Source organism: Euleptes europaea, chromosome 7 (assembly GCF_029931775.1).
Source record: "Euleptes europaea isolate rEulEur1 chromosome 7, rEulEur1.hap1, whole genome shotgun sequence".
NCBI classification, from domain to species: Eukaryota; Metazoa; Chordata; class Lepidosauria; order Squamata; family Sphaerodactylidae; genus Euleptes; species Euleptes europaea.
The window spans coordinates 65,206,999-65,233,969 of NC_079318.1; the positions used below are offsets into that span (position 1 = coordinate 65,206,999).

A 26,971-nucleotide genomic window follows, 5' to 3' on the forward strand; every position below is an offset into this window, starting at 1 on the left:
AACATTTAAATTGGGTGCACTATTTTTCCAGCAGTACACACAGGGCAAGATGAAAGAAATTCTCATGTACATGTTCTCCCTCATGCGAGTATATAGTTTTCATTGGAGGAAAGCGATAGCAGTTGAGGTCTAATTCTGAATTCATTCAAGCCAGGGCTGGCCCAACCATTTTGGCGGCTGCCAGGCTTTAAGGGGTGCCAAAGTAGAATCATAGAATAGAATTATAGAGTTGGAAGGGACCACCAGGGTCATCTAGTCCAACCCCCTGCACAATGCAGGACATTCACAACTACCTCCCCCCCACACCCCCAGTGACCAGAAGATGGCCAAGATGCCTTCCCTCTCATCTCAGTAGTTGGAAAGTAACTTCTTTTCTAGCAACAGATAGGGTTGCCAGCTCCAGGTAGGGAAATACCTGGAGAATTTGGGGGTGGAGCCTGGAGAAGTCAGGGTTTAATAAGGGGAGTGGCTTCACTGGGGTATAATGTCATAGAGTCCACCTTTCAAAGCAGCCATTTTCTCCAGGTGGACTGATCTCTGTTGTAATAGCAGGAGATTTCCAGCCACCACTTGAAAATTTGCAACCCTAGCAACAGAAAATATTCTGTCTCTAAACTTCTCATTTATCTCTATATTGACTGTGTGTGTGTGTGTGTGGGGGGGGTAGAGGTAGGGATAGGAGACACCAAAGTCATAGTTCACCCAGAGGGCAAAAAAAACCCCTTAGGTCAGCCTTGATTCAGGCATCCTTCTATGGGGTGGCTGTGTGGTAAAAGAAAAGCAAACTAAAAGAGCAACTATCTATTAAACACTATTTAAGGCTCATTTTTACAAATGGTATGAAGAATGATTGGTTATTTACTTCCAAATACAATATAGGAAACATTGCACAGTTACGCATACTGAAAATCTTGCAGATTGTTACACTGATTCAGGGATTTTTGCATGGTCACATAACGATTTCTTCAGCAGATGGCCATTTCCATTTCTGGATGTGAGCATGGAACACAAAACAATACACACGTGGATTCGCTTTCTAAATAAATTAGGAGCCTGTGGAGAATGGAAGGTGGTAGAGAGGAAACGACGTCTTGTAGCTAAATATATGCTGAATTATGGGAGTCACAACATATTAATTATTGCAAATGAAGCAAAGAGATGAGAAAATGAGTCAGCAGTTGTATTAAGAAACATTTTATTAACAAAACGGTAAATTCCACTTGCTTAGCATTTCCAATAATGGATAAATTGGCCTTGCAACAAATAAAAAAATTGTAAATACCTATCACAGAAAGCACTATAAGGTTAAGGGCTTCTGACCTCTTTTTGATATTTTGGGAATGAATAATTTCACACGTTTTAGTGTATTGTTAAAAAAGGCAACACAATACAGTAATTAAAAAAACCCCAACCCAAAGCCATCTCACAGCACAATCCTAAACATGTTTACTCAGAAGAAGTCTCGCTTATTTCAGTGGGTCTTACTCCCTAGTAAATGTGTGTAGGATTGCAGCTTTAGTCAAACAAATTAGATTATTACAGAGATGGGATTAAAGTATTTGTTATGTATTTTGAAAAGAGAAAGGTGTTTTTAATATAGCTACTGTAACATTTGATAAATGCAAACACTTCTTTGTTCATTATTAAGTCACAAAATCAACAAGGAAGAACAGGAGTAACTCCCCAGAAAACAGCCTTAAATCACCTTTTCTAGAAATAGCAATCCCCTATTACTTATTCTTTTCAGTAGTCATGTTAATTGCTCAGAAAAATAATGTGGCCAAGTTAGGTGAGTTAACAGAGTCAATATGAAACCACAAGAGAACCTTGCCGTCGGCTCAGACTGAGGCAGTGGCGGAGAACTCCAAGGAGCAGAATTAGTTCTCCCCTTCCACGTATCCTGACTGTTTTGGAAGTGCATTTCTCACGGGCGGTTTGTTTCATTTTGTGTATGAAAGCCAGACCCCTGACTGCCCCCTCCTCCATGTCACTTATGAAGACAGTACAGGGGGAGAGCGATGGGGCAAACTATTTTCAGGTTATATAGCCTTGCTGACCTTTCAAATATTCACATCAACCCCCCTCCAACCCTTTGACATACAGTGTGGTCAAATTGTTTGGCAGTTTCCAAAGAAGGCAATAACATGACAGTTCTGCACATATTTCTAAAATATTGCTGTGTTGTGGACCAAGCACTCCCATAATTCCCAACATTTTGCTTCAGTGGCAGCAAACAACACACAAGAAAATACAGTGTCCTGCTGGTTAAAGCTAATTTTAAATTCCTTCTTCCTGTCTGTAAAGTGTGAACCATTCTCCTCATCCCAGGAGGCCTTTCAAGTTATGGCTGATTCTCTACTGAACTACTTTCTCTTGGCCTAATGTATTCCCTTTGTTTATTGTTGGGAATCGGGTGGAGCAGTCTTTTCGTTTCTCTTTTAATTGTTAACTTACAGCATAAGCATGTTATTTAAACCAAAAGACATTAAATGTTTATGCTTATAACTAAGCAGAGAAATTTAAAGCAGGTTAATTACCGAACCACCAACCCAACTTATCTTAGAAGAAAAGGCAAGGTGGAATAAAAAATATGGTGTTTTTTTTTTCCAAAAGGAAAACAACACAGAATACTTCCTCAGATAACAAAATGTGCACTTGAAATCCTATTTTTGCATGCAGTTTATACTCGAAACATTTTTTTTTTCATAACTGGGAGAAGCCTCAGCATGAGGAGCTTCTGTAATTCAAAGCACAGACTTGAATTCTCTTGTCAACCACCAGTTTAGTGGTTATATTATGAATGCTGGGCAAATGATACACAGTGACAAAGATCTGTATAAAGAATCCCAAGGAAACTGACCTTTTCCTCACTTTCTGGGGAGTAGCCAAGTACACTGGCCAATGATGTGATCTGAACTAGAGTGCAAAGGTCACTTAACAATTCATTTGTGTTGAGATTAGTTGGGTGGCAGAAACCACATGATTTCAATTAGTTTGGCTGATGTGCACTGGGAGTGGATAGGCAATTGGAGAAGAAAAGTATGATGTTTATATCTATATATATTTGCTTTCTAAATCCACTTCTTTCATACAAACTACTATAACTGAACTGCAACAGAAGAGAGAGGCTGTACAGGTTAAGAAGAAAATTAGCTGACTCTTATATACATTCATACACATCCCTCTTTGTATATTCACTGCACTGTAAATTAAAACAAACCAAGAAAAGAAAAAAGTAAAGAAAAAGTATCAGTTGCAGGAGGGGAAGAAACGTTGTGGCAGTTTCTCATGGCTGCGAAAGTAAACAGGAATGTTGGTTGCTCCAGATGTGGTAAAACGTTCTATACCTAGCAACACTTAGAACATTGAGTTTACCAAAAATGGTTGAAGAGCAGATATAGTTTGCATTTTCTATACAACAGGCTAGAAAACATCACTTATCACAGTCCAGAAAGCACATATAGATGTAATTTTTTTTAATATAAACATATGTAATAACATATTAAGCGTGCATGATTTTTTCCCCAATGATTGCATCTATGCCGTCAGGTTTGTTTGTCAGTGGTGTGTGAAAAATAAGCCTTATATTTCTCTTCTTTTGTTTATTGTTAATTATTTTTTTAAATAAGGCCGCTATACTTTTTTTTTCACAACCAGAAAGGGGCATTTTTCCCTAAAAGTGTTTTCTTTCTTTCTTTTTTTTAAAGAATGTGGTTCATTCAGAAAAGCCAGCACTTCACTTTGAACCAGGCTTCAACCACAGCTTCGTTGTACTGGGTGGCAAACTCTTTCGAGGTCTGCTTGACGAGGGCTTGTGTAGGACGGCAGAGTCTTTTCGGGTCATAAGACTAACTTACTCCTCAGGAAAGTGTTAGCACTTTGGCGAAATCCAGACTTGTAGGTAGCTTCTTTTGTGTGTATGTTTGTTTGTGTGTGTAAGAGAGAGAGAGAGAGAGAGAGAGAGAGAGAGAGAGAGAGAGAGAATTTCATTTTTGTCGTTGCAGTTTGTTACATTTTGTGTTGTGCTGGGTGATGTTTTTTTGTAGTAATACTCCTTGCCTTATGGATGTGCAGTTACCAACATCGTCTTCAGAAACATTCCAGCAACATAAAGACGGCAGAGTAAATGAAAACACTGTGGATGTCAGGGGATTATTGACTCCTGTTTCAGCGAAACAAGAGCATGAAATGCTTATTTCATTTTTTTCTTTCATTTTTTTAAAAAAAGTCTTTCCTTTCTGATTGCATTCCCTGTGTTCTTGTTTTCCCTTTTTTTTGTTAAACTTTGTATGTGCTTCATAAAAAGTAAAGTAAATAAGTTTTGTTTTTATGTCTCAGATAAAATGAAGACTATTTCTATACAATTGTTCTTTCGGCTCTTGGGATCAGACATAGTATTCCTTATCCTTGTTTTTCTTATTTTTGCTGGAGCTTTTAGAGCTGTTTGGTTGCTTTTCCTTAATCACAGCCCCGTTGGACTGTGCTGAGTTACTGATGTAGTTTCGACTCTCGTCAACGTGGTAGGAACCTTCATCCCGGTTTCTGTACTTGTACATGGCATAAAGGAGGATGAGAATGCACAGAGCAGCGGCTGCCACAATCCCAACCACCATGCCAGTCGTGCTGCTGGATTCCCGGACCACTTCGTCAGAACTTGGATATCCTCTCCCTCCAGCCTTGGTGGGACTTGCTGTAGGTAAATGATGAAAGAAACATTTATACAGTGCATAGCAGAAACCATCTGTACATCCTATCTCTGTATATTGTCAGAACCCATTTCATAGATCAGGCAAAGTTGACATTAACCATATGCATCTGGGCGTGTCTCCATGGGCGGGACATTCCTTTATTCAAGTTTGGTAATCTGGGATTAAACCAGAAGTATAAGACAAATCCCTTACCTAAAAACAATATCTTAAATTGCACATATGACTCCTTAGCTCCTACAGTATCTTAAACTTGTGCAAGCAACCCAAGACTAATCTATTCATTCAGCAAAGGCCGTGGGAGAGTCCTTCAGGAACTGCACCACTTTATAATGCTGATGGGGGGGATCATATATATGAGTACTCCTGCATGTTAAAAACTCATTGTTTTTGGACACCTCCTTGATCAGCTCGTGTTCTATGTCTAGGAGCATTTAAACTTGTGAACCCATTATATATTATAAAATAGTTATTTCCAGCAGTTCGTACAATGTACCTTTTTCTAAGTGTGGGTGACTGAAAGCAGCTGTCCCACATAATGATGGGTATCCAACAGCATGAACACATAAAGGAAAACTACACGTACAGACAAGTTTTTACTAGCTGTTTTTGCCTAGCGGCTCCCATGGTACAAAGGGTAAGTTGGTTTTAAAACAGGGCAGCTGTTTGTATCTTTAGTAAAGGGAATTTTTGCGACAGAACAAGTAAGCAAACCATGCTTTCACATGTGGTTCTCTCACAAATGTTCACGACTCTTCTTTAGAGCTAACTATCGCTTCCATCTGCTCTACAGAGAGACATAGGGCTAGTAGGGTTTGAAGATCCACAGTTATATAGACTGCAGGGATCAGATGCAGTACATCAGTGTGTCCAGCCCTTGAAGAAAACCCCATACAGACATGACATTAGTTGTCGAGAACCTGCCTGTTATGTGATATATATATATATATATATATATATATATATATATATATATATATATATATATATATATATATATATATATATAAACTATAATTATTATTATTCAGATTTTTGCAAAACTTTTTGAATTCATGCATAGAAATAAAATTTATATCCACACATCGAAAGCAAAAAAACCCCAAAGGAATGAAAAAAGATGACAATGCACAAAAAATTAACATTATTGAGATCTACTGAAAGACTCATGACCTACCAGCATGAGTCAGAGTAAAGAGATAGGCTCTTCTGTACTTCCTTAAGGCCACCAAGCCTGCCCTACAATTTTGACCTCAAAACAGAAATGTAGGAAATAACACTCTTTCAGGAATACTTATTTCTTTCTTTCCAGTTCCTTCAGATATTTTACCTGGACAGTATCTTCTACATCTAGATTTCTCTTTAAGGAAAATTCGATGGCAAGTTAGAGAGGTGTGAAGCCTCCCTGAGAAACGTTATTAACTGTAACTGAAATTCATTTCTAAGATCCCCCATATTCACCCCACACTTCCCTTTAAGCTGGTCCCATTGCCAGTCTTCAGTTGACCTATATAACAAGTACAAGATGTGAAATGAGTCCGACAGTTACATTTAATTGTGTACAGAGCTTTTTGGATAAGTGTCTGATGACATATGTTGCAGATAAAAACAACAAGAAGGAGGGGGGGAAATCCCCAAGCAGCCTGAAAGAGCCAATCAAAGACTATCAGGTTAATAATTAAAAGGGGGGAAAGGCTGCATCCACAAGGCATGATGAAATACACAATTTGGTAACAAATATCTTACAAAACTATTACAATGAAATTGGTTAATCTGACAATGCCTGTCACATTTATCAGTGCCATGTCTGAAATTAAGAGCTAAAGTTTCGGGTTGCATTGTTTCATTTTCAGGCAGGAATGGAAATTGTCAAACCTGGTTTGGCTGACATCGCCTTCAGTAATTAAAAAAAGTCAAGCCATCCAAAAATTACCTCTGGAAATCATTCAGAGCCAAATGCCTCTCTACATGCTTTGCCCTTAGAATGTGCCTCTGTACACACAAGCCCTGATGCAGCTTGGGGTACTATGCACACGGGAGACAGCTCTGCAGGAAGAAACTTAGCAGGATGGGTAGTCACAGACACAAATGGATTCCTTTCTCAGATCCAACAGATGGCTCTGCATGCACAGAAACCTTTCACAAAGGTTAACATTCTGCCTATTAGTTATCTGAGAAATTGTATCTGTGTGTGTGTGTGTGTGGGGGGGGGGGAGTTAGATCTGGTTTCCTCACATTCTCCCTTCAGCACCAAATATCTAATCAGTGCAATTTCAACCTTATAAAAATCTCCATGTGTGGTCTTTCAAAAGGGAGCATAACAACTAAGGACATGGATCAGCAGCATAATATATAGCCTTGTTCAAATCCAGTGTATATACCGTAATGCTATCTTCACAATTTCTGCAAAGTTTCTTTGTAAAGATGCCAGAGTTTTTCACGTTTATTTTAAGTCGCTGACATCATTCTCCTCGCCTCCATTTTATCCTCACAGCAACCCACTGAGGTAAATTAGGCTGAGAGAGTATGATTGGTCCAGGGTCACCCAGCAAACTTCCATGGCACGCATGAGGATTTGAGCCTGGGTTTTCCAGATACTAGCCTGATACTCTTAACCGCTACACCACACTGGCTGTCTCATTGTGTAGTGTGGAGCCAAGCTTTAGAATTAGAATAGGACAAGTGGGGACCCGCAAGAAACTTGCAGGAGTGGCTATCCCATTCCCCCCACCTTTGCTTCCACGTTCTTCCCCTACTTCTCTCAGTCTCTCACTCTTTCTACCTTCCACTAGCCCTTTTCTTACTCTTTCTCTCCCACATACCTGTCACCTTCTCTCTCCTTCTGACCCCTACCCCATCACTCTCTTTCTGCCCCCTCTCCCCATCACTTTTTCTCTCTCTTTTCGCCCCCCCTCCGTACCATCACTCTCTCTTTCTAGCCCCCATCACTCTCCTGGCCACATGCCCACTGCTACCTCCCCACAGCAGCAGAGGTAGCTCTCCCAGCCACCTGCCCCCCCCCAAACAGAAGCAGTGGTGGCTCTCCCAGCTGCCTGTCAGCTTCTTCCTCCCCCCCCAGCAGTGGTGGTGGCCCTTCCAGACACCCTCCTGCTTTCTCCCCACCAGCAGCAGTGGCAGCAGGGCCCCAGGCAGCTGGCTGGGCCCTCCAGAGCCGCTGCATCGGTGGCTCAGGTAAGTAATCTGTGCACATACAGATATAACATTACTGTTTTAAACATTACTGTTTAAAAACCTCCTCCATATAACTTTTGCAAGTTTTAGGATTGTTCCTGCAAACCTGGGGGGGGGGGTTCCCCCAAGTTTAGGAAAAAATCTCCTTTCTCTCAGTGTGGGTCCGATCCATGGATTTAGATATCCGCAGAGCTGCCCACACTTGAGAAATAGATATATAGGCTGAAGCTACCTGCTTGGCCTTCATCTCTCTTGGTTCTGATTCTTGATTCTTTTCGTGAAGATTCCTTCTCTTAGAACTTATCACCTAGTATCACCCCATGTTATTTTCTACAAATGTGGGAAAGTTGAATTTGTTTTTGCTTTGTTTTTAAAAGAGTGGCTACCAAAATAAAAAAAGACTTGTCCAGCAACGAACATCTTTACCATAAAACAATAAGGCTGACTCAAATGTCTTTATGGTCCTTGGACCTCTAGAACATGTCTGGAACTTTCACAAGTGCTTCCTGAAAAAGGTTTTTAGTATTTCAGGTTGACAGATTATGCTTATTTTGCCTAAGAGGGCTATAATTATTAATTTATACCCCTATCCTTCATCCATGGAACTCAAAGTGCCCCATCATTCTCCTATCCAGGTACTGATCAGATCCAAACCTGCACAGCAGATATGTTTCTCCATGTGGGGAAAACAGCAGCATTTTAGCGGGAGCGGGGGGGTTTACACTGATAAAATGGCTCAAGGGGAAGGATTAACCCCTTTGGACCATAGTCCAGATTAATTTCAATTTAAACCCCCCCCACACACACACACACACGCACATCTATGATCCTAGTCATGGGTCTCCCACATCATGCATCCTGTGATAAAGGCTACATTGAATACTCAGGTTTTTGCTTCAAAACACTGCAGGGCTGTAGAGCTGTACGTTTCCCTTGCGATTCATACGCTTACACTTGGAGTCCATCTGAAAGCCGTCAGAAGTGACAAGAGAGATTTTCTCCCGCCTCTCCATTGTTCTTGCGCTGGAAATTCATCTGAGCTGGATGTGTCATCAATGGTTTTGTAAGGCAATTCACTCTGACTGCATAAAGACTCTTGAGTGTATCCATGTGAGTGAAATGGAGAGAGGCTTATCACACTAAACGTGATTCTGAAAATTAATTTCTGCCTGAGAAAAAAATGGAATCCAATGAATAAATTCTGTCACTACCTGATGGGCTAAAAGTTGTCCTCCCTTAGAAAACAGGCATCTGAGACAAACACTGTCAATTAACTCTGCTATTAATGTCTGCTAAATGGCACCTTTCAACTCTCTTTTATGGGGAAATGCTCCTTTGAATATGGAGGCCTAAGAAATGCAACCAAAGAATCTTATTTTAAGTAAAACCATTAGTTTAAAAAAAAATTAAACCTGCTGGCGTTCATTCATTTTAAGCATCTTTTCACAATTATCTCACTTATTCCATCTGTCTAAAGACACAACCACTTAATTAACTGAAAATGTTCCTGGTTCTAAGAGTACCTGTTTGTAATGTGAGGTGCGGGGTGGGGGGTGGGGATGAGGGGCTTGTAGCTGAAGCATGCCTTTAGTTTTATTAATCGCTTTACTAAAAGGAATAACTTTCCCAGCGATCTCCAGTTGTTCTTGTCAATTATTTTACAGGCTGCTTGTCATAATTTTATAAGAGCGCTAAGAACCGTCTGTTAGGATATTTCCCATAGTTCCTTGCATCAGAAAGACTCAATTTCACTTCCCTGCGCAGCCATGGGCATCATTCTCTCTCACCCCTGCCTTATTTGACGGGTTTGTTGTGAGGATTAAAAGAAGGAAGGCAGAACTGTGCACACTGCCCTGATGAGGCTAGGTGGCCATCTGTCAACAATGCTGATTCTGTGAACCTAGGCAGTTCATGAGAGGGAAGGCAGGAAGGGTTGCGTCAGTGTTTGGCTCTCGTGGCCCTTTCTTACATGCCCAGAGAAATGCTGATCACCACTTTGAGGTCAGGAAGCAATTTTCCTCTAGGCCAGATTGGCCAGAGATCGGGGAGGATTTTTTTGGCCATCTTCTGGGCGTGGAGTAGGGGTCACTGGGTGTATGGGGAGGTAGTTGGGAATTTCCTGCATTGTGCAGGGGGTTGGACTAGATGACCCTGGTGGTCCCTTCGAACTCTATGATTCTGTGATCCTTGGGGAAGGGAAATATTAAAATATAATATACAGGTAGAAGAAAGGTATTATAGTAAATGTTTCCACTGCAAACATTTTTTCATTATTTCAATGGCATATATACCCTGCCCTTCAAGCAAGGGCTTCTATCACATGTATGTTTCACCCAAAACTCTCCAACATGCTTGTTGCTAATATCAAGTTTCCTACAGCAGCCAATGAGATATTGAAGAAACAAATATGACTATCTCTTGACTCTGAAAAACATTCTTTTCAGAAGTCTCCATTATTGTACCTTTTACACCTTGAAAAACAACCCAAACACCTGAAGCACCTTATTTCATTGCCCAGGAAATAGCAGATGAAAAGCCAATAACCACTCAGCTCATCTAGATTTAAGACCATAAAACTGAGAGGTTGGAAATCCTTAAAGATGAAGAGCCACCTGCAAACCTGAAAGCTGCCATTATGGCAATATGGATGGTTTGGCAGGGTGCATGGGGATCATAAAGTCATTTTTTTCCACCCCACTGACAGGAATTAACCAGCCAGCCTGCCCAGAACTGGTCCTCTCAAAGCGATCAATGAAGCTGGTATATTGTGCCTGTCCTCAGTAAGAAGCTTAAACACGCACACGTGCACACCCGCACCCCTTTCTGAATTGTACCATATACAAAACTAGAGGAGATTGATTTTTATATTCCTTTTGCTACCACACCTATGAAATAACTTGTCCGGAACAATCACAATTGGCCACAGTTCCACATTGTGCATTAAGAGAGTTATTGTAATTCTTGGCAGCTTTTCAGTATGGTTCTTAAATCTCAAGAGTAAGGAAAAACTGTGACTACTGCCAATGTCCAGTCTTCATTAATATTATGAAAAGAAAATTGGAATTGCAGACTCCTGCGGTGTTTGAGAATTGAAATTAGAAAAGACCCTGTTTCTTTTCTTTTCTTTCTTTTTTAAAGTTAAAAAGTCCTGCTTGGTTCATATTCATGCTTTTGCATAAACCAAGTAGTGGGAAATGCCAGAAAATTATTCACAAGACAAGATTAAAAAACAAAATCCTGCATTTTCGACAAGGCATGAAAGTAATTATTTTGTAATGTATACTCTGTGGGTTTTCAATTTGGGAGCAGCTGGAAACCAGAAAGTCCTCTGGTGGACCACATGATATGGACACAATTTCATCTGGACATGGTATTACTCCCATTTTCTCAAGGCCATTAAATCAATATGAATCCCCAAGTGGTCCTCCCTCAACCCTGAGCCATGCTATTAGTAACATTATGTGGCAGTGCTTGATCTGCATTACTGCAGGCTGAAAGCAAAAGATGGCTCTTTGGGTTTTTTTTTTTTTTTAAGCTTCCCTGCATGCAGAAAACTAGCACATCCAGGAAAACAGTCTTGGATGTGCAAATCTGATATGTTCAGGGACTTTAAAAAAATAAAGGTGAATAATCCAAAATGTAACCTTGCTACTGTTCTGGCTGAAGTGGTTTAATCTAGGAAGGAATAGGCAGAAATATTTCTGTTAAAAAAAAAATCAATCAGGACTTCAGCACCTGGTCCAGCTAGTGGCATGGAAGCAAGCCGAAAAAGAAGGGGCTGAATTGCCACTGCCAGTCATCAGATGAGTGGATCGCTGTGTGTGTCAGTGTTTTAAAAAGGGCTCCTTGCATATATCCCTCTCTACTACCTGTGTGTGGGATTCTGTTATTAGAATCTACTCAATATATAGAGATGCTAATAATAAGTTGTTCACCTGTTTCTTCCTCAATAGAAAGTGCACTAATGCGAGTACATACACAAAATTTTATTGAGGTCTTTGACCAGTATAACAAAAGCTACAAAAAGATTTGACAAAAGTTCCAGCACTAATGTGAGTTAATATTGGTTTTTTGTTTGTCTGAAAGAGAGAGAGAGGGAAAGACAGACACAAAGGAAGAGTTCATGGCTATCTAGAAGAATGCACAGTGATATTGTAGCCTATTATTCTGTGTATTTTAACCAAATAATTAGAGGTCTAATTATTCTGACTTGTCCCCTTTACTACTACAGTTTTATGGGGTGACAACACCACAGGCTTTCTGTTGTCAAAACACGCAATATCTCTCCATTCTTTGTTCAATTAGGCAGCCATGAGGAACGGTGCAAGCTCACAGGCATGCACACCAGCAACAAAATGGCAATGTTGTGTTGCCACTCTGAGAGCAGAGGCATTGTGTCCAAGGAACACAACATGCAAGAACAATATATGTGTTCAACACAGCCACTCAGCTGAGCAAGTAAAACCAAAGTATACCCAGAAGGCAACAACGGGTCTATGTTAATTTCCTGTGCACTTAAGCCCCTAGTAAAGCATCACTTAATTTCAAAGACACTGCTGCAGGATGATTGCTTATTCCTAGAAAACTAAGCTGTCTTCTGCTTGACTCCTAATGAGGAAAATATCTTCAGGGTCACATGTGTGCAGAGCTGAACTGCATTTAAAACATTTCACAGAATACGTTTGCAAGAAACAAAGGACAAAACCAAAAGGAAGGAGTCAAAAAGATACAGGTGGAGCACCCACTTAGGTACTGGAGGTTCTGCACATTCATTGGGGCTTCTGCAATGCCCTTTCTCACCATAGCCTCTTGTGCTCCCCCCAAAAAATCTCTCTGGAAAACAAGGAAGCTTTTCTGGAATTGGTAGGGTTGCCAGGTCCCTCTTTGCTACCAGCGGGAGGTTTATGGGGCAGAGCCTGAGGAGGGCAGGGTTTGGGGAGGGGAGGGACTTCAGTGCCGTAGAGTCCAATTGTCAAAGCGGCCATTTTCTCCAGGTGAACTGATCTCTATCGACTGGAGATCAGTTGTAATAGCAGATCTCCAGCTAGTACCTGGAGGTTGGCAACCCTAAGAATTGGGTCTGATGTTGTTTAAGGATCTGCAGTCACTGAGTAGGACGGTGTGGTAGATTTCCATTACGAGGTTTTTTCTTCTGATTTCCCCCTTGTAGTGCAGACTTCCAACTTCCCCATCATGCTGTTCCTTGTCCCCCAAGAAACAGCATGGGGGGGGGGGCTTTGAAACGGATTGTGGAGTTTGGCACGTATGTATTTTTAAAGATATTTATATCTGACTTGTATCCCCAGGAGAAACCCAAACTGACATAACATCCTTTCCCTATCCTCCCTTTTTATATTCTGAAATCTGTTCTGCATTTGGGTGCAAATTGTGGAGAGTGGCCATGCTGAGCTGGGCTTTCTTGTGCAGGTTCTGAGATTACTACTATGTGGTTTGTTTATTCACAAGAGTTTCCTAAGATTTTTCAGTATGATCACTAAGTGGTTTACAATAAAAGCAAATATAAAATAACATAAAATCAAACTGATAAACAAAGCTTATGTTTTTCCAAAAACAAAACTCAATCTGCCAATAAAAACAAACAAACCACCAAGAACAATAAACCTGAGTTAATTCACAAAAGGAGATTAGAAAAGAAAGACCGTTTTACCTATCTGCTGAATGCCGTAAGAGAGGAAGCTAAATGAGCTGCCCATAGGAAGGGCATTCCACAGCTCACGGACAGTCACTCTACAGCCCCAGATACTTGTAGAGATCAACAGCTCCCCACAAGTTGGGGTTGGGGGGAACCCTGGGTCATATTGTTACAGTCGATGCCCCCTCACCACAGTGATTGCCTCTGGATATGCAAGATGAGGCCTAGTTTGGCCTTGGGATCGTCACACATTCAGGATGATGTGGAAACATCAGGGACTTTCTGGTTAGTGAAATCAGAATTTTCTGGAGTCTGAATTATGGGAGTCAATTTTTTGCGGATTCCTGTCCACAAACTGTTTTTCTTGGACCACTGAAACATTTCTCTCTTTTTAAAGGAACTGGTCAAGTGGACAAGAGAGGAGACCAACAGTATATTGTCTAAGTAATCTTGTGATTGATGAGGCCGCAGCCATCTGTGGTGACTGCACATGCTTTCTTTGTAATCAATGCTGAGCTCCGTTCAATAACTGCTGTGCTTTGGGTGAGTCTTGTTTCTCTTTCCACGGGGATAAAAATCCTATCTTCTACGGATCAAAGCTCTCTGATTCAAGCACTTGAAATAAGTTACATTCCCCACCTTCAATTTTGCTTTACTGTTTTTATTTTGTTTTTAATCTCACAGGTTAGCCCTCACGTTCAAAGGTGTCCTACTGGTCATCTTATGGGCTTCATTATTATTCACACAAACAATCCGCATGGCAATTACCAAGCGCTAAGCTCATCACGGTGTAGCTTGCCTCCCACTAGTAGACTCTATTTCTGAGCCACAAGCAGATAGTAGATAACATAGCCAAACAGTTGTTCCATACAATGGAGCTAACACATATAAATGGGCCATTAGTGGCTGCTAAAACATTTAAAGTTATCCTTTCTCCTAGCAATTTTTTAAAAAATATAATTTTTTTACTTTCAGTTCTCCCTATAACCATACAACCACTCTATCATTTTTGAAATAATTCTAAAAATAATTATGGCCAAAGGACTTATTTCTATGATAAAATGCTACCTCTGCATTCAAATGTAGAGGTTGCAACTCAGTACAGAGTTTAAGGCCCCTGGTTACGATCCTCAGAAGCTAAGCACAATTCTATGCATGTTTAGTTGCATGTTAGTCCCATTGAGGTCAGTGGGGTTTAGTCTCAAGAAAACGAGCACAGGATTGCACCTTCTGTTACAGTAGGATTCTCATTCCAGAAAGGATGGACCAGGCGAGCCCAATCTCATCAGCTCTCAGGAGCTGAGGAGGATCAGCCCTGGTTAGTACTTGAATGGGAGACCACCAAGGAGGAGGTCCAAGGTGTGAGGAACTGGTTTCTAAGCACAGGCAGGCAATGGCAACACACTTCTATTAGTCTCTTGTCTTGACAACTCTATGGGGTTGCCATAAGTTGGCTACGACTTGAGCTCTCCACCACTCAAAAAATCCCTGGCACATTAATGACTAGCAATTTTTTACTCCAAGCTTCCGGAGAAAGTAGATGCTAGTCTATTAAAGATTATACTGGAGCAGAATCCTAAGTAAACCTGCTAAATACGGTGGGGCTTGACTCCTCTGTAAGTGTGAATAAGATGGCAGCCCAAAGTCAGGGAATGAGTTAGACATAGTTAGCTGGTTCTGTTAATTTCAGTGGCCCTTAAAGTTGTCTTTCTTTGGATTAGGACCAGTAAAACTTTCTAATGAACACAGGCCAGAATGGATACTTTTACTGGTACTTTGGGAAGGGATATTGTTGATCAGATCTTATATGAATGATTAAACCCCAGGCAAACTGACTGGTTATGCTGAAGCAATAAAGTTTAATTCCATAAATAAAATAATTTCAAGCCTCAAAAACTCTATGAAACAGTGACCCTGCCCCAATTTTTATGTCAACCTCTTACACTATGTTAAAAGTGCTCCCATTGTCATCCTATGGAATGCACAGTTCTTAATAAGGATTTAAATGGCAGCAAAATCATAGTAAAAGAAAAGTGACAGCCGCTGTGCTTACAATGCCGTAAACATAGAAAACAAACAGAAGGGTTGTGTTTTATATAACAATTTTCTCTACCTTTTTAAGGAGACTCAAACCAGCCTACAATTGCCTTCCCTTCCTCTCCCCACAACAGACATCTGGTGAGGTAGATGGGGCTGAGAGAGTTCTGAGAGAACTGTGACTAGAGAAGGTCACCCAGAAGGCTTAATGTGGAGGAGTGGGGAAACCAACCCAGGTTCACCAGATTAGTGGCCACCGCTCATTTGGAGGAGTGGGGAATCAAACCTGGTTCTCCAGATGAGAGTCCACTGCTCCAAACCACTACACCACGCTGGCTGACAGGTGGTAGGTTGCATACACATGTGTGTTGTGCATACCGGAGCACTGCTGAGGATCACATAGAGCTGATCTTACACTGGCTTATCACAGTCTCTGAGTGGTTTGTGGATGCTAATGAGGAAAACTGGAGAGTATTGTATGATAAAATGGTATGATCTTGGCAAGGTAAGCTAAGTGTACAGCTCGATGACTAACCTAGCCAGGCTTGCTAGAAATCTAACCCATCTGAATGTGAGTTTTAACAAAAGAATAAATGTCCACAACTACTGGTTTACTGTCAGCATACTCCTTACCCTCTTGTGAAATTAGATCATGAGCCCAGTAAATATTTATGTAACTCACCCTGAGTCTTGGCATAGGGGGGCTATAAATCTAATGAACTGCAATAAGCAACCAAATAAATTGCACACTTCAGTAAACCAACCTGAAATGGATGGCTTGCTCCCTGCCTGCATAACAGAGAAGAAAATCCCACTAGGAGTATAAAATCTGAATTGCAAGATTGTGTGCTTCCATGCTCCTGCAGAATAGTAATTTATTTTTAAAATGTATTTTGGTGTTTGGCTGTAGTCCTCAGAAAGGTTGTGTGATACTCATTTCCACCAATTATCTGATGCAAAGGAAGGAAAAATAATATATCTGAATATGTATCTTCTCTAAATAATGCCACAATGATAATTTGGATGATCCAGCTTCATATACAGCACCCACACATCTCTACAACAATCATGGACATGCTGGGGCCACATATGAATCCAAATTATCCCAATTGCAAACAAGCTCCTCCTACCTATCCCTTTCCTATTCATCACCCAGGAAAGGAGTGGATGGCTTGAAGAGCCACTCGATTCAAGGCCTGTAAAGACACTAACAATGTCATCCTATGCACCTTTACTCAAAAACAAGTCCCACTTTGTTCAATGTGTCTTTCAAAAGCATGCATAGGATTGAAGACTAAGTAATAAACCTTGCAAATAAGTGAAGGTTTAGAAGATGTCTGAAGCTTGCAGAACTACTGGCCCTAAGGGAAGGATGGGACAAGCGCCAGTCTTTTCCCTGCAGAGCCTGCTCACTTGCATCTGGCCAGCAGCTATAGGAGCGTGCTCTGGCTCCTGCCGGGGAGAGAGCAGGAAGGCGGCAAGGAAAGTAGAGGGTGCTCAAACTTCCCACTTCAGAAGCTGGCTCTGAACCAGCCTGCAGCACTCCCTTTGCAAGAAACCCCCCGTGCTCTCTACTCCCCTCTTTGCCTTCTTATGCTTTCCCCAGAATGGGCCACATCAGCACAGGCAAGAGAGTGAGAGTTCTGAGGGATCTGGAGGAGAGGAGGAGGAGAGTTGCTTTTGAATCTGCTGATTTTCTCTACCTTTTAAGGAGAATCAAACCAGTTTACAACCTCCTTCCCTTCCTCTCCCCACAACAGACACCCTGAGGCTGAGAGAGTTCAGAGAGAACTGTGATTAGACCAAGGTCACCCAGCAGGCTTCACGTGGAGGACTGGGGAAACCAACCCGGTTGTATCCAGACTAAATGTCAGTGACCGGGCGGCGCACCCATAAATAGGTGCAGGGAGGGGCGGGGAGCCAGAGCCCTCCCCCGACGTCACTCCCTGGTGCCGGCCCACTGCGATATTTGGAAGCCGTGGGAATGCAGGCAGGAGCCCACGTCAAAGGGTGGGGGCGACGACCCCCCCTCTGCGCAAAACCTTCCTTCCCCCCAGGAGCTGGCCCGAGGAGGATCGCAACGTGCAACTCGGTAATTCAAGTCACTCCTATTTCCCGTTGCCTCAAACTCCCTTCCACATGACTGAGAATGAGATTGTGTTTACTTTCTGGCAAGCAAATCCCGGCACCCTTCAATGAACAGTTTGCACACCATGGAGCAAGTGCCATGTGATGTCATTCATTTCTAACCTGTTATGTTCTAGATATGGGTTATGGGCTTTTGGTTTTATAACCATCTCCTAATGCCATATCTTTATGCGGCCTGTGTTAGTTGCAAGTCACATCGTCCCATTCATTATTTATCAGAAGGCAGGTGCACAGCCAGCAGAAGCTGAGGTGACAGGCAAGGGCTTGCAGGCTGTGACAATTTTGGCAGAGCCTTCCCCTCCCAAGAAATGATGCTGTTGCCCCACTTTCCTAAATAAATCCACTGGATTAATAATTTAAAACAATCAACAGGGGGGCTATAACTCAGCGACTGCAGGGATGAGGAGCGCAAACCTTTTAGTTGATGGAAGGTTTTTTGGCGGCAACGCCAAAAGCACTTATTGATGAGCGCTCGCTTCTGAGGAGCATCGTAACCTCTCCATTAAAGGGGAGCTGCCAAAGTGAACTTCGCTTCTGCTAAAGGCTTAATTTAAGGATAGAAACAAAGCCTTCACTCCATCCCAATGCTTTAGCAGTGTGTGTGCGTAGTGCTTGACCAATTTTCAGGATATGAGATGACCTAAGGCTTTGTCTACAAGCTTACTACAGCAGGAAGAACTGTGCTTGGAACCACACTGTAATATGTGCCTTTTATCACAAGCAATGTCTACTGCAGGTAGACCTCCAGGTGGGACCGGAAGATCTCCCACTATTCCAATTGATCTCTGGATAATGGAGATCAATTCTCCTGGAGAAAATGGCTACTGTGGAGGGTGGGCTCTGTGGCATTGTACCCTGCTGAGATCCTCCCCTCCCCAAACCTCTCTCTCCCCAGGCTCCACTCCCCAAATCTCCAGGCATTTCCCCACCCAGACCTGGTAACCCTAACTGCAGGCACCTATCAGCTAATGGCAATGTGTAGTGAGGAAGTCCTGGCACACTTATTCATTTGCAAATATTTCAGTTTATGAGGGCTACAAAGACCAGATGAAACCAATGGTGCCCATTGGAGAAGAAAGCCATCTGGATCTTTGGAAGCCAATTGAATCTATCACTCTTGGGAAGTGACTGGACATTAATCAGAAATGAATACTGCTTGTGCCCTATATCAGCCCACAAATTATGATGCTCATAAGCCCTGTACACACGATGGGCCCAGGGCACTCACTCCTGCTCCCTCCGTACACGTTATGCTCATGTACAAACATGCCATGTGTTTAGAGCTGTGTTTAGAGTGGAATTATGAAATTACCAGCCTGCTGTAGAGTGAGGGACATGTGAGGAAACAAGTTTGATGTACACACATCATTACACCTAATAGTCATGGGAGGCCGCAGGCAGTAGTGGGAGTGAGGATGGGGAAAGTGGGAACGGGTAAGGAGGGTAGCAGAGAAGGTGGGAAGGAAGGCCAGCAGAGGGGAGGTAGGAAGGGAGAAATGGGCTTTCCCCTCCTCCAGAGTTTCCAACTTGTACCGTTATGTTTTGAGCACCAAAATACATTTTTGAAATATCACAGTGTTTTGCATTTGATTTTGTATTTTTATTTATATACACAAGCTTGGTATATTTTATGGTACGGTCAATGGAATTCCACTCTTACATAGAAATTTCCATACACAGAAACTGAAAGAAAATGATAATGGGTAAAGGGTTGGATCAAGACTAAATGTTTCACTAATGGAAGGGGAGGTGTAATTTCTGCCAACTCTCTCTTTCTGTTGCATTCCTGATGGTCCCCTATTGACCAGAATCAGCATTTTAGGGAGATCAGTAGGCTGCTCTAAGAGGGGGGAAGCAGCAAAATTCTGTTCCACTGTTGGAAATGCCTTCTGTTAGGGGGAAATTAATCTGGATAAAACTTAATATGTCTATATAAAGTCCTCATTAATGTGCACCTTAATAACCATGGATTCATTCATCCATAACCTATTTTTTGTACTGAATTACTGAATCATCTTCGGGTATCCTCCTTTTTCAAGACTGTTTTGAAGATAAACTAATACTGGGATGGCAGCTGGTGGTTTGCAGTACTGCAGTCTTTACTAGACCTTGCCTCAGCAGGTAACAGTTTTAGATTTCATTTTTATGTACCCCTTTTGTGGCCAATATTGAGCTTTCACAATAATGAAGAGCACGGATAAATAATTTCCAACACTGTTCAGAATTTCTGTCACAGTAATGGCAGATCCATTATAACAGATGCAAGAAGGTCTGGTCTGAAACAGATGGAGCGGCCAGAGCGCAGCTTGGGAAAGGCCAAGGAGAAGAGCCAAAGCACTAGGATGTAAAACCCATTCCAGGTTGCCAGCTCTCATGGTTTTATAGCAAGTCTTGTTGATTCAAATGCTTCTTAAATCCTACTAAATAAAAATGCTCTCCAAACTGGCTGAAAAGATAGACAGCGACGACCAGTTCATTCAGGTGATACATTTCATTATGTTGTGTTCGTTGGTACCTCGGGTGGTGGATTTCAAGTTGCTCAGAAATGTTTTGACTCAATTACTGTACGAGGAAGAGTTCTGTGCAAACTGAAACCTAGCCAATTTACTGGATCAGCACAACTGTTGCCATAAAAGGTATTTTGAGCAGTAGAAATGGCCCAATGACACACCTTATCCAATTGTATCATAAAAGTCGTAAAAGTCTATGTGTGCTTTTTGGATGGTTCAGTGAAGAAAATAGTTCCTAGCTAGAATATAATTATTTGGGTCATTTGTCCTCAAATAAACCATCCCAAAAGAGAACCCCTGAAACTTTCAACCCTTCCCACAATCACTGCCACAGTGTATTAGCACATGCATATGTGTGTGTGTAAAGTGCCGTCAAGTCACAGCTGACTTATGGCGACCCATTTTGGGGTTTTCATGGCAAGAGACTTAACAGAGGTGGTTTGCCAGTACCTTCCTCTGCCTAGCAACCCTGGTATTCCTTGGTGGTCTCCCATCCAAATACTAACCAGGGCTGACCCTGCTTAGCTTCTGAGATCTGACGAGATCAGGCTAGCCAGCATTAGGAAAATACACTGTGACCTCTGCAGTGACCTCTATGTACTTCAGTGGATTTGTTATTTGAAGGGGGGCCTTCACCTACAATGGAATCTGTAGCACTAGCAGGCAACAAAATCATTCAATGTTAGCAAGAAGACCTTGTAGGTGTAATACTACATCTCTGTCTGAATACTGTATATTGGCTACATTGTAGCCTGTAATGTTTAAAAAGTAAGTAAAGGTCCCCTGTGCAAGCACCAGGTCATTCCTGACCCATGGGGTGACATCACATCCTGACATTTACTAGGCAGACTTTGTTTATGGGGTGCTTTGCCAGTACCTTCCGCAGTCATCTTCCCTTTACCCTCAGCAAGCTGGGTACTCATTTGACCGACCTTGGAAGGATGGAAGGCTGAGTCAACCTTGAGCCGGCTACCTGAAACCGACTTCCGTCGTGATCGAACTCAGGTTGTGAGCAGAGCTTGGACTGCAGTACTTCAGCTTACCACTCTGTGCCACGGGGCTCCTGACTGTAATGTTTACTGTAATGTTTACATGGGCATAAAGGTCAGATACAGGAGGGATTACCCTGGAACATGCAAAAATGCTGGTCAGGTCACCAAATGCAGCAAAATTCTTTTGTGTTGAATGAATGATGTGCAAAGGACACTGGAGTATCAGTACAGTTGATAGCTTTCATTGGTACAGAATTAAAATGTTACAGTCAAAGAAACATACTAAAATCCTTCCATGTGGCTCCTGCTTCTCCCATTCTATAGTCAACCCCACATTCTTAGAACTTTTATGAGCTTAAATTGATTTTTGTGTGTGGATGTGCATTATAAAATATGATTGTGGAAACCACCTTGACCCCTGACAACTTTCAAATTGTGATTTTACATGAGTTCCTGATTTGGCCCCAGTTTGATGAATGAAGCAACCAGTGACACCACTCTTAGGCCTCAACAGACTTGAAACAAATTCAAAAATTTGGTGATGAACAGAAACAGATTAAATTGCCATGTGTCAAACCAGTCAAAAGAAGGGGACCACAGCATACAAATTCAAGGAAATCTACAACTGTGACATCTATAAAGGGTAAAGATGGGTGTATTTCTTAAGGTTTAATAATATAGACACATATTATTAATAAGAGCCCTGTGGAGCAGAGTGGTAAGCTGCAATACTGCAGTCAAAAGCTCTGCTCATGACCTGAGTTCAATCCCAATGGAAGTCGGTTTCAGGTAGCTGGCTCAAGGTTGACTCATCCTTCTGAGGTCAGTAAAATGAGTACCCAGCTTGCTGGGGGTAAAGTGTAGATGCCTGGGGAAGGCAAGGGCAAACCACCCTGTAAACACAGTCTGTTTAGTAAACATCGGGATGTAACATCACCCCATTGGTCAGTAATGACCGGGTGCTTGCACAGGGGACTACCTTTAACTTTTACCCTTATTAATAGTGTCTAACTGTTTAATCTGTGGTTTAATCTGGGAAGTATTTATCTTTTGGTCTGCATATGTACAGCTGCATACACTTGAAAGGTCCAGCCAGTGGTACAGCTTTGAGAGTTGCCTAAATATTGTGAGAAGCAACATTCGCTCCACCTCCTGGCCCATAAAACATCTACTTTTACACAAGGTAAATCAGCCTTACAAATCCTGAGAAATATGGTACTTCATACAATGTGCAAATTAATAATCTGTACTGAAAACATTTTTTTTCTAAAGAAAGCAATGGTCTCACTCATGGAAAATCACTATCCTCTAACATATTTTAATGAGCAATCTTTGAAACCACAACAGTTTCTAGCCCTCACTGAATTTTTTTTAAAGGGAAATGTATTAGCACCTACACGTATCTCCCCAGATGGCTCCATTTTCTTCTAGTTTGTAGGCCTACACTGATTGTAGGATGGAGCTGAAAATATTCATATTTTAACGTTTCTAAACTTGGCTTCCAGCACCTATGCTTCCCATAATGGTGCTATGGATCCAGTCCAGTATCCATCAGAATGGGCAGGAGACTGAAGTCTTTCTCTACTGCTAACATAGGAATACAGGCTGAAACAGATCGCTGTTTTGTCAGTGCCTCATCAGCCTGTGCCACATGCAAAGAATCAAAATTAAAAGAAAGTAATAAAAAAAGTTGACTAACCTAACCCACCTGAGCTTGGCTCACAGGGATCAATGTCCTCATCGTCGCTGGGGCATTCAGCTGAGGCCACCAGGATGTCATCCGTGGTCTGCAAAGGAAACAAAGAGCCCATTTGAGTTAATCAAAGTGGTCCAAACTACGTCTCTGCCAATGCTCAGGGTTTGCAAGCAGTCGTCGATGGTGACTGCATCTTACAGACTCACCACACTCTAAAAGTATGTTCTAATAGTGACGCGAGATTCTTTTTTTTACTTGAGAGCTCCCCAAGGATTATGTCAGTGGTCCAGCGGGATGTACACTGCAGCTCTGTGTCGGCGGTAATACTTCATCCCTTGTGTCCAATCAAATCCCCTTTTTCTCCCTCTGATCTTTACCATTTCATCTTTTTTCCTGCTCTTCCTTCAACGGCTCTCTCTGTGTTCGTGCAGGGCCCCAAACCGGCTTCCCTCTTGTTGTAGAGATCTATCACGATCCATTATTTGTACAAAGAATTGCTGAACCATACTAACTTTGCCTCACCTGCACTCTTTCCGTCCCGATTCTCCTTCATCACTGTCAATTGTCAACCTGGAAGATGCTGGAGTATAGATTGCTTCCCCACCTCAGTGATTCTACATGCATTAATGGGTCCCTCTTCCTTTCCCGCTATCTTATGCTCTATGTGGCTCACAGGGCCAAATCTGGCCCTTCAAGCCCTCTTTACTGCCTGCAAGCTAGGAGCCCCCCCCTCTGGGCTGCAGATTTGTTTGCCTTTGCAGATGAAAAAGCCTCAGAGATAACAGTCCTTTTCGGGGTCTTTCTCCCTCCCTTGTTTCTCCGTTGCTCCTGAGAGTATCTCGGGGCTCCTTGCAGGCCTTCAAGTCACACACACTTGCCTCTGAACGTGCACTTCATAGTGAAAACTCAAAATGACAAGAATCAACTGATATGTGCTGCCTTAAAACACACACAGCAGAACCCGTGAGCCTATTCCCGAGTGCTGCTGTTGAATATCTCACTTGTAAATACTGATGAAATGTCCATGGAGAGGAAATCTATTTTAGTACAAATTTTAGTACATTTATGTTGCCATCTTAAAACAGGGTTCTAGTCTGGAGTATTTCTTTTCTTGCTTTAGGAAGAGCACTTGATTAATCTCCCTTCTCCCACTGAACAACAGTCCCTTCAATAGTTAACAGCACATCTGTAGCAAGAAGAGACAAGTGCATTTCAGATGTACCCCTTTGGGCTAGAATTCCTTTAAAGGGGCTTTCAGTGCTCAGAATGGGCATCTTTCTATGTTGCTCTCAGGTTAATGATTCGCCTCAATAAATTAGGATTCAAAATGCACTGAATGCCAAATATGCTAGTTGGAATCAATTTCATGCTTCCCCTCAGTCGAAGGTTTGGTTATCTATCACAATGGAACAGCTGAGATTATATGTAGGTACTGGACAGTCTTATTGTAAAAGCCTATTGGGAACTACTCTGAAACATTTCTATTTACCAAGGCTTTTCACTTAGGAATCCATCTTTGTTAGCTGTGTCTGGTCTGCACCAAACCTGAAGACAGTGTTTTATCAATATCATTTCAGACTGTTCTGTTTATATTGCACTGTTTTATGTCATGTAAGGTTTTTACTGACTTGGTTTTATGGGCTCGGTGGTAATTGTTTTGTTATGAGCTTCCTTGAACAGGTTCTGGATAGGTGGCATATGCAATTTCTGAGTACATAAATTTTGTCTAATCAGGGAAACAGATGCTGATGTATTATTTCAGCCATTGGTCATATGTTTTAATGGAACAAATGGTCAATTGGCATAATCATGGAGACTGATCCCAACTAGGTATTTATTTATTTGGCACACATGGCCCAGCCCTTCTAACGAATGAGTTCAACACCCCTGCTCTATGGGCAAGCCCAAAGTGATTTACACATATGGCCCAAAATTGTGGCACATGCTTCAGGGTTTTCCTTATTGATTTCCCCAAGTATAGCTCCTTTTACTGAAGCACAGACCTTTACACTTTGAGGGGCTAAGTGGTTTATATGCACAAAGTTCCAAGTTCAGTTCCCACCCTCTCCATCTTGGACAGTGTCCTGAGCTTCTTGGAGGAAGGACAGGATAAAAATATATTACAGACAGAAGTACAAGATTTCTGCTCTACCTTTCCAGCCATTCACGAAAAACAAATGAGCGCCAATGAGCTTTCTGTGGTGCAGATATAGCTGAGAGCAGCGTTTTCATTTTCCCCCCTTTAATTGGAAGATGAAAGATGGAAGAAAAATCTGCTTGGCAAAAAAAAAAAAAAAGAATTATGGTTGCTATTAGTAGCACCCATGATAGACGTTCCTAATTTGCAGGGCAGCTGCTTTGAGAGTTTTCATTAAAGGAGGATTTAGAAGGCAAAGGAGAATCCCTCCTTTTGCCACCAGCATCTAATGGGATGACATACAGAGCAATATAATCATAATAATGCAGGATTGGATTAGTGTGTCTCTTGGGTGACTGGTCAAATTCATCTTAGTGTTATCCTTTAGCTTTATTCTGTTTTTCTTTCAAAGTGTTAAAAAGACAGGTATATCCAGGCCAAACTCAAGGGATGATTTGGGAGATCCATGATTAGAATCTCCCCAAGTGTCTTTTAAAGATTAACAACTGTCAGGAAAGGGGGAAAGCTCAGATTAAGGCTGCAATTCTGTGGGTAGGAAGATTTAATCCTTCTCTCCACCCCATTTTCACAGGTTTCAATCCCTCCACCCCATCCAGAGCTGCTATATACTCTGTGGAGAAAAATATATAGGCACTAGGTAGGCAATGTATGTATGGGAAATAGCAGTGCGGGGGGGGGGGGGGGCTTGCATCAGGAAAATGGGACAGAAGGAAATATTTAACCCCCACTATACTGTGGTTCTGCCTTGATCAGGATGGCCCAGGCTAGCCTGATCTCGTCAGATCTCAGAAGCTAAGCAGGGTTAGTACTTGGATAGGAGACCACCAAGGAATACCAGGGTTGCCATGCAGAGGAAGGCAATGGCAAACCACCTCTGTTAGTTGGTTCTTGCAGGTTATCCGGGCTGTGTAACCGTGGTCTTGGTATTTTCTTTACTGACGTTTCGCCAGCAGCTGTGGCAGGCATCTTCAGAGGAGTAACACTGAAGGACAGTGTCTCTCAGTGTCTCTCACCTCTGTTAGTCTCTTGCCTTGAAAACCCTACTGGGTTGCCATAAGTCAGCTGCGACTTGATGACACTTTACGCACACATACTGTGGCTCTATTCTTACTCTCCCACCCCTGTTGACTGATTTTAGCCTTAAAAAAAATGCACAGCAGGAAATCCTTATAATCGATCACTCAGAACATATCTAGTGTGCCCTTCAACTGACCTTTCTACACCGCAGGCTCCTTTCTTTTTGCATAAATTTAGGTCCACTTCACATGTCATATCTTTAAGTAAGGTGTTTTAAGAGAACACCTAACATGTCATAGGTAAATCAGGCTAAAATATGAGCCCTTTTCAGATGCCATTTATGTCTGCACATACTGGGAAACCAGTAACGATACATATTGGGAGCATGCTCTTTTCAGTCTGCATGGTCATTACAGTATCTGAACAGGGACACCATTTGTACGCAGCATGTATGTACAGCTTTGGTATGTACAAACCAAGCATTGTATTTTCCAGGGCTCTGGTTTGCACATGCCAACCAGTATATGCATACAAAGTACATGCGGTGACCCTGTTTGGAAAATGTACCCCATTTGGAAAATGTACCAACTGTGCATATCAGGAGGAACGGGCTCCCGATACCAATCATTGCCAGTCTCTCAGTATGTGTCTAGTCTTAAAAGGACTATGCTTGGCAACACATCTCATACAGATGCAGAAAGCTAAGACTGGCTACACACTTGTGTTTGCTGTCCACATCATTGTGAAATGGATGCAATCCGCATGATATTCCAAATCTAATGTCAAAGCAAAAGGGGAGTTTGTTTCAAATAACAAGAGGATATTCCTAATGGAGAAGTGGGATGCATGTCTTTGTTTGAAA

The 26,971-nt window shown here is 42.0% G+C and overlaps 1 protein-coding gene across 28 annotated transcripts in view; it reads right to left on the reverse strand.

Moving 5' to 3' along the window:
* Positions 1-3,989: 3,989 nt before the first annotated feature.
* NRXN1 (neurexin 1) overlaps positions 3,990-26,971 on the reverse strand; it is a 1,090,355-nt gene continuing 1,067,373 nt past the window's right edge. For 20 of the 28 annotated variants that reach the window (XM_056853802.1, XM_056853795.1, XM_056853786.1 and 17 more), the window contains 2 exons: positions 22,938-23,025; positions 3,990-4,690 (listed from right to left, as the gene is read on the reverse strand). In XM_056853802.1, the coding sequence (XP_056709780.1) occupies positions 4,386-4,690; positions 22,938-23,025 (393 nt within the window). In that variant the 3' untranslated portion in view covers positions 3,990-4,385. The remainder of the gene's footprint in view (positions 4,691-22,937; positions 23,026-26,971) is intronic. The other 8 variants (XM_056853804.1, XM_056853800.1, XM_056853801.1 and 5 more) reach the window with 1 other exon arrangement.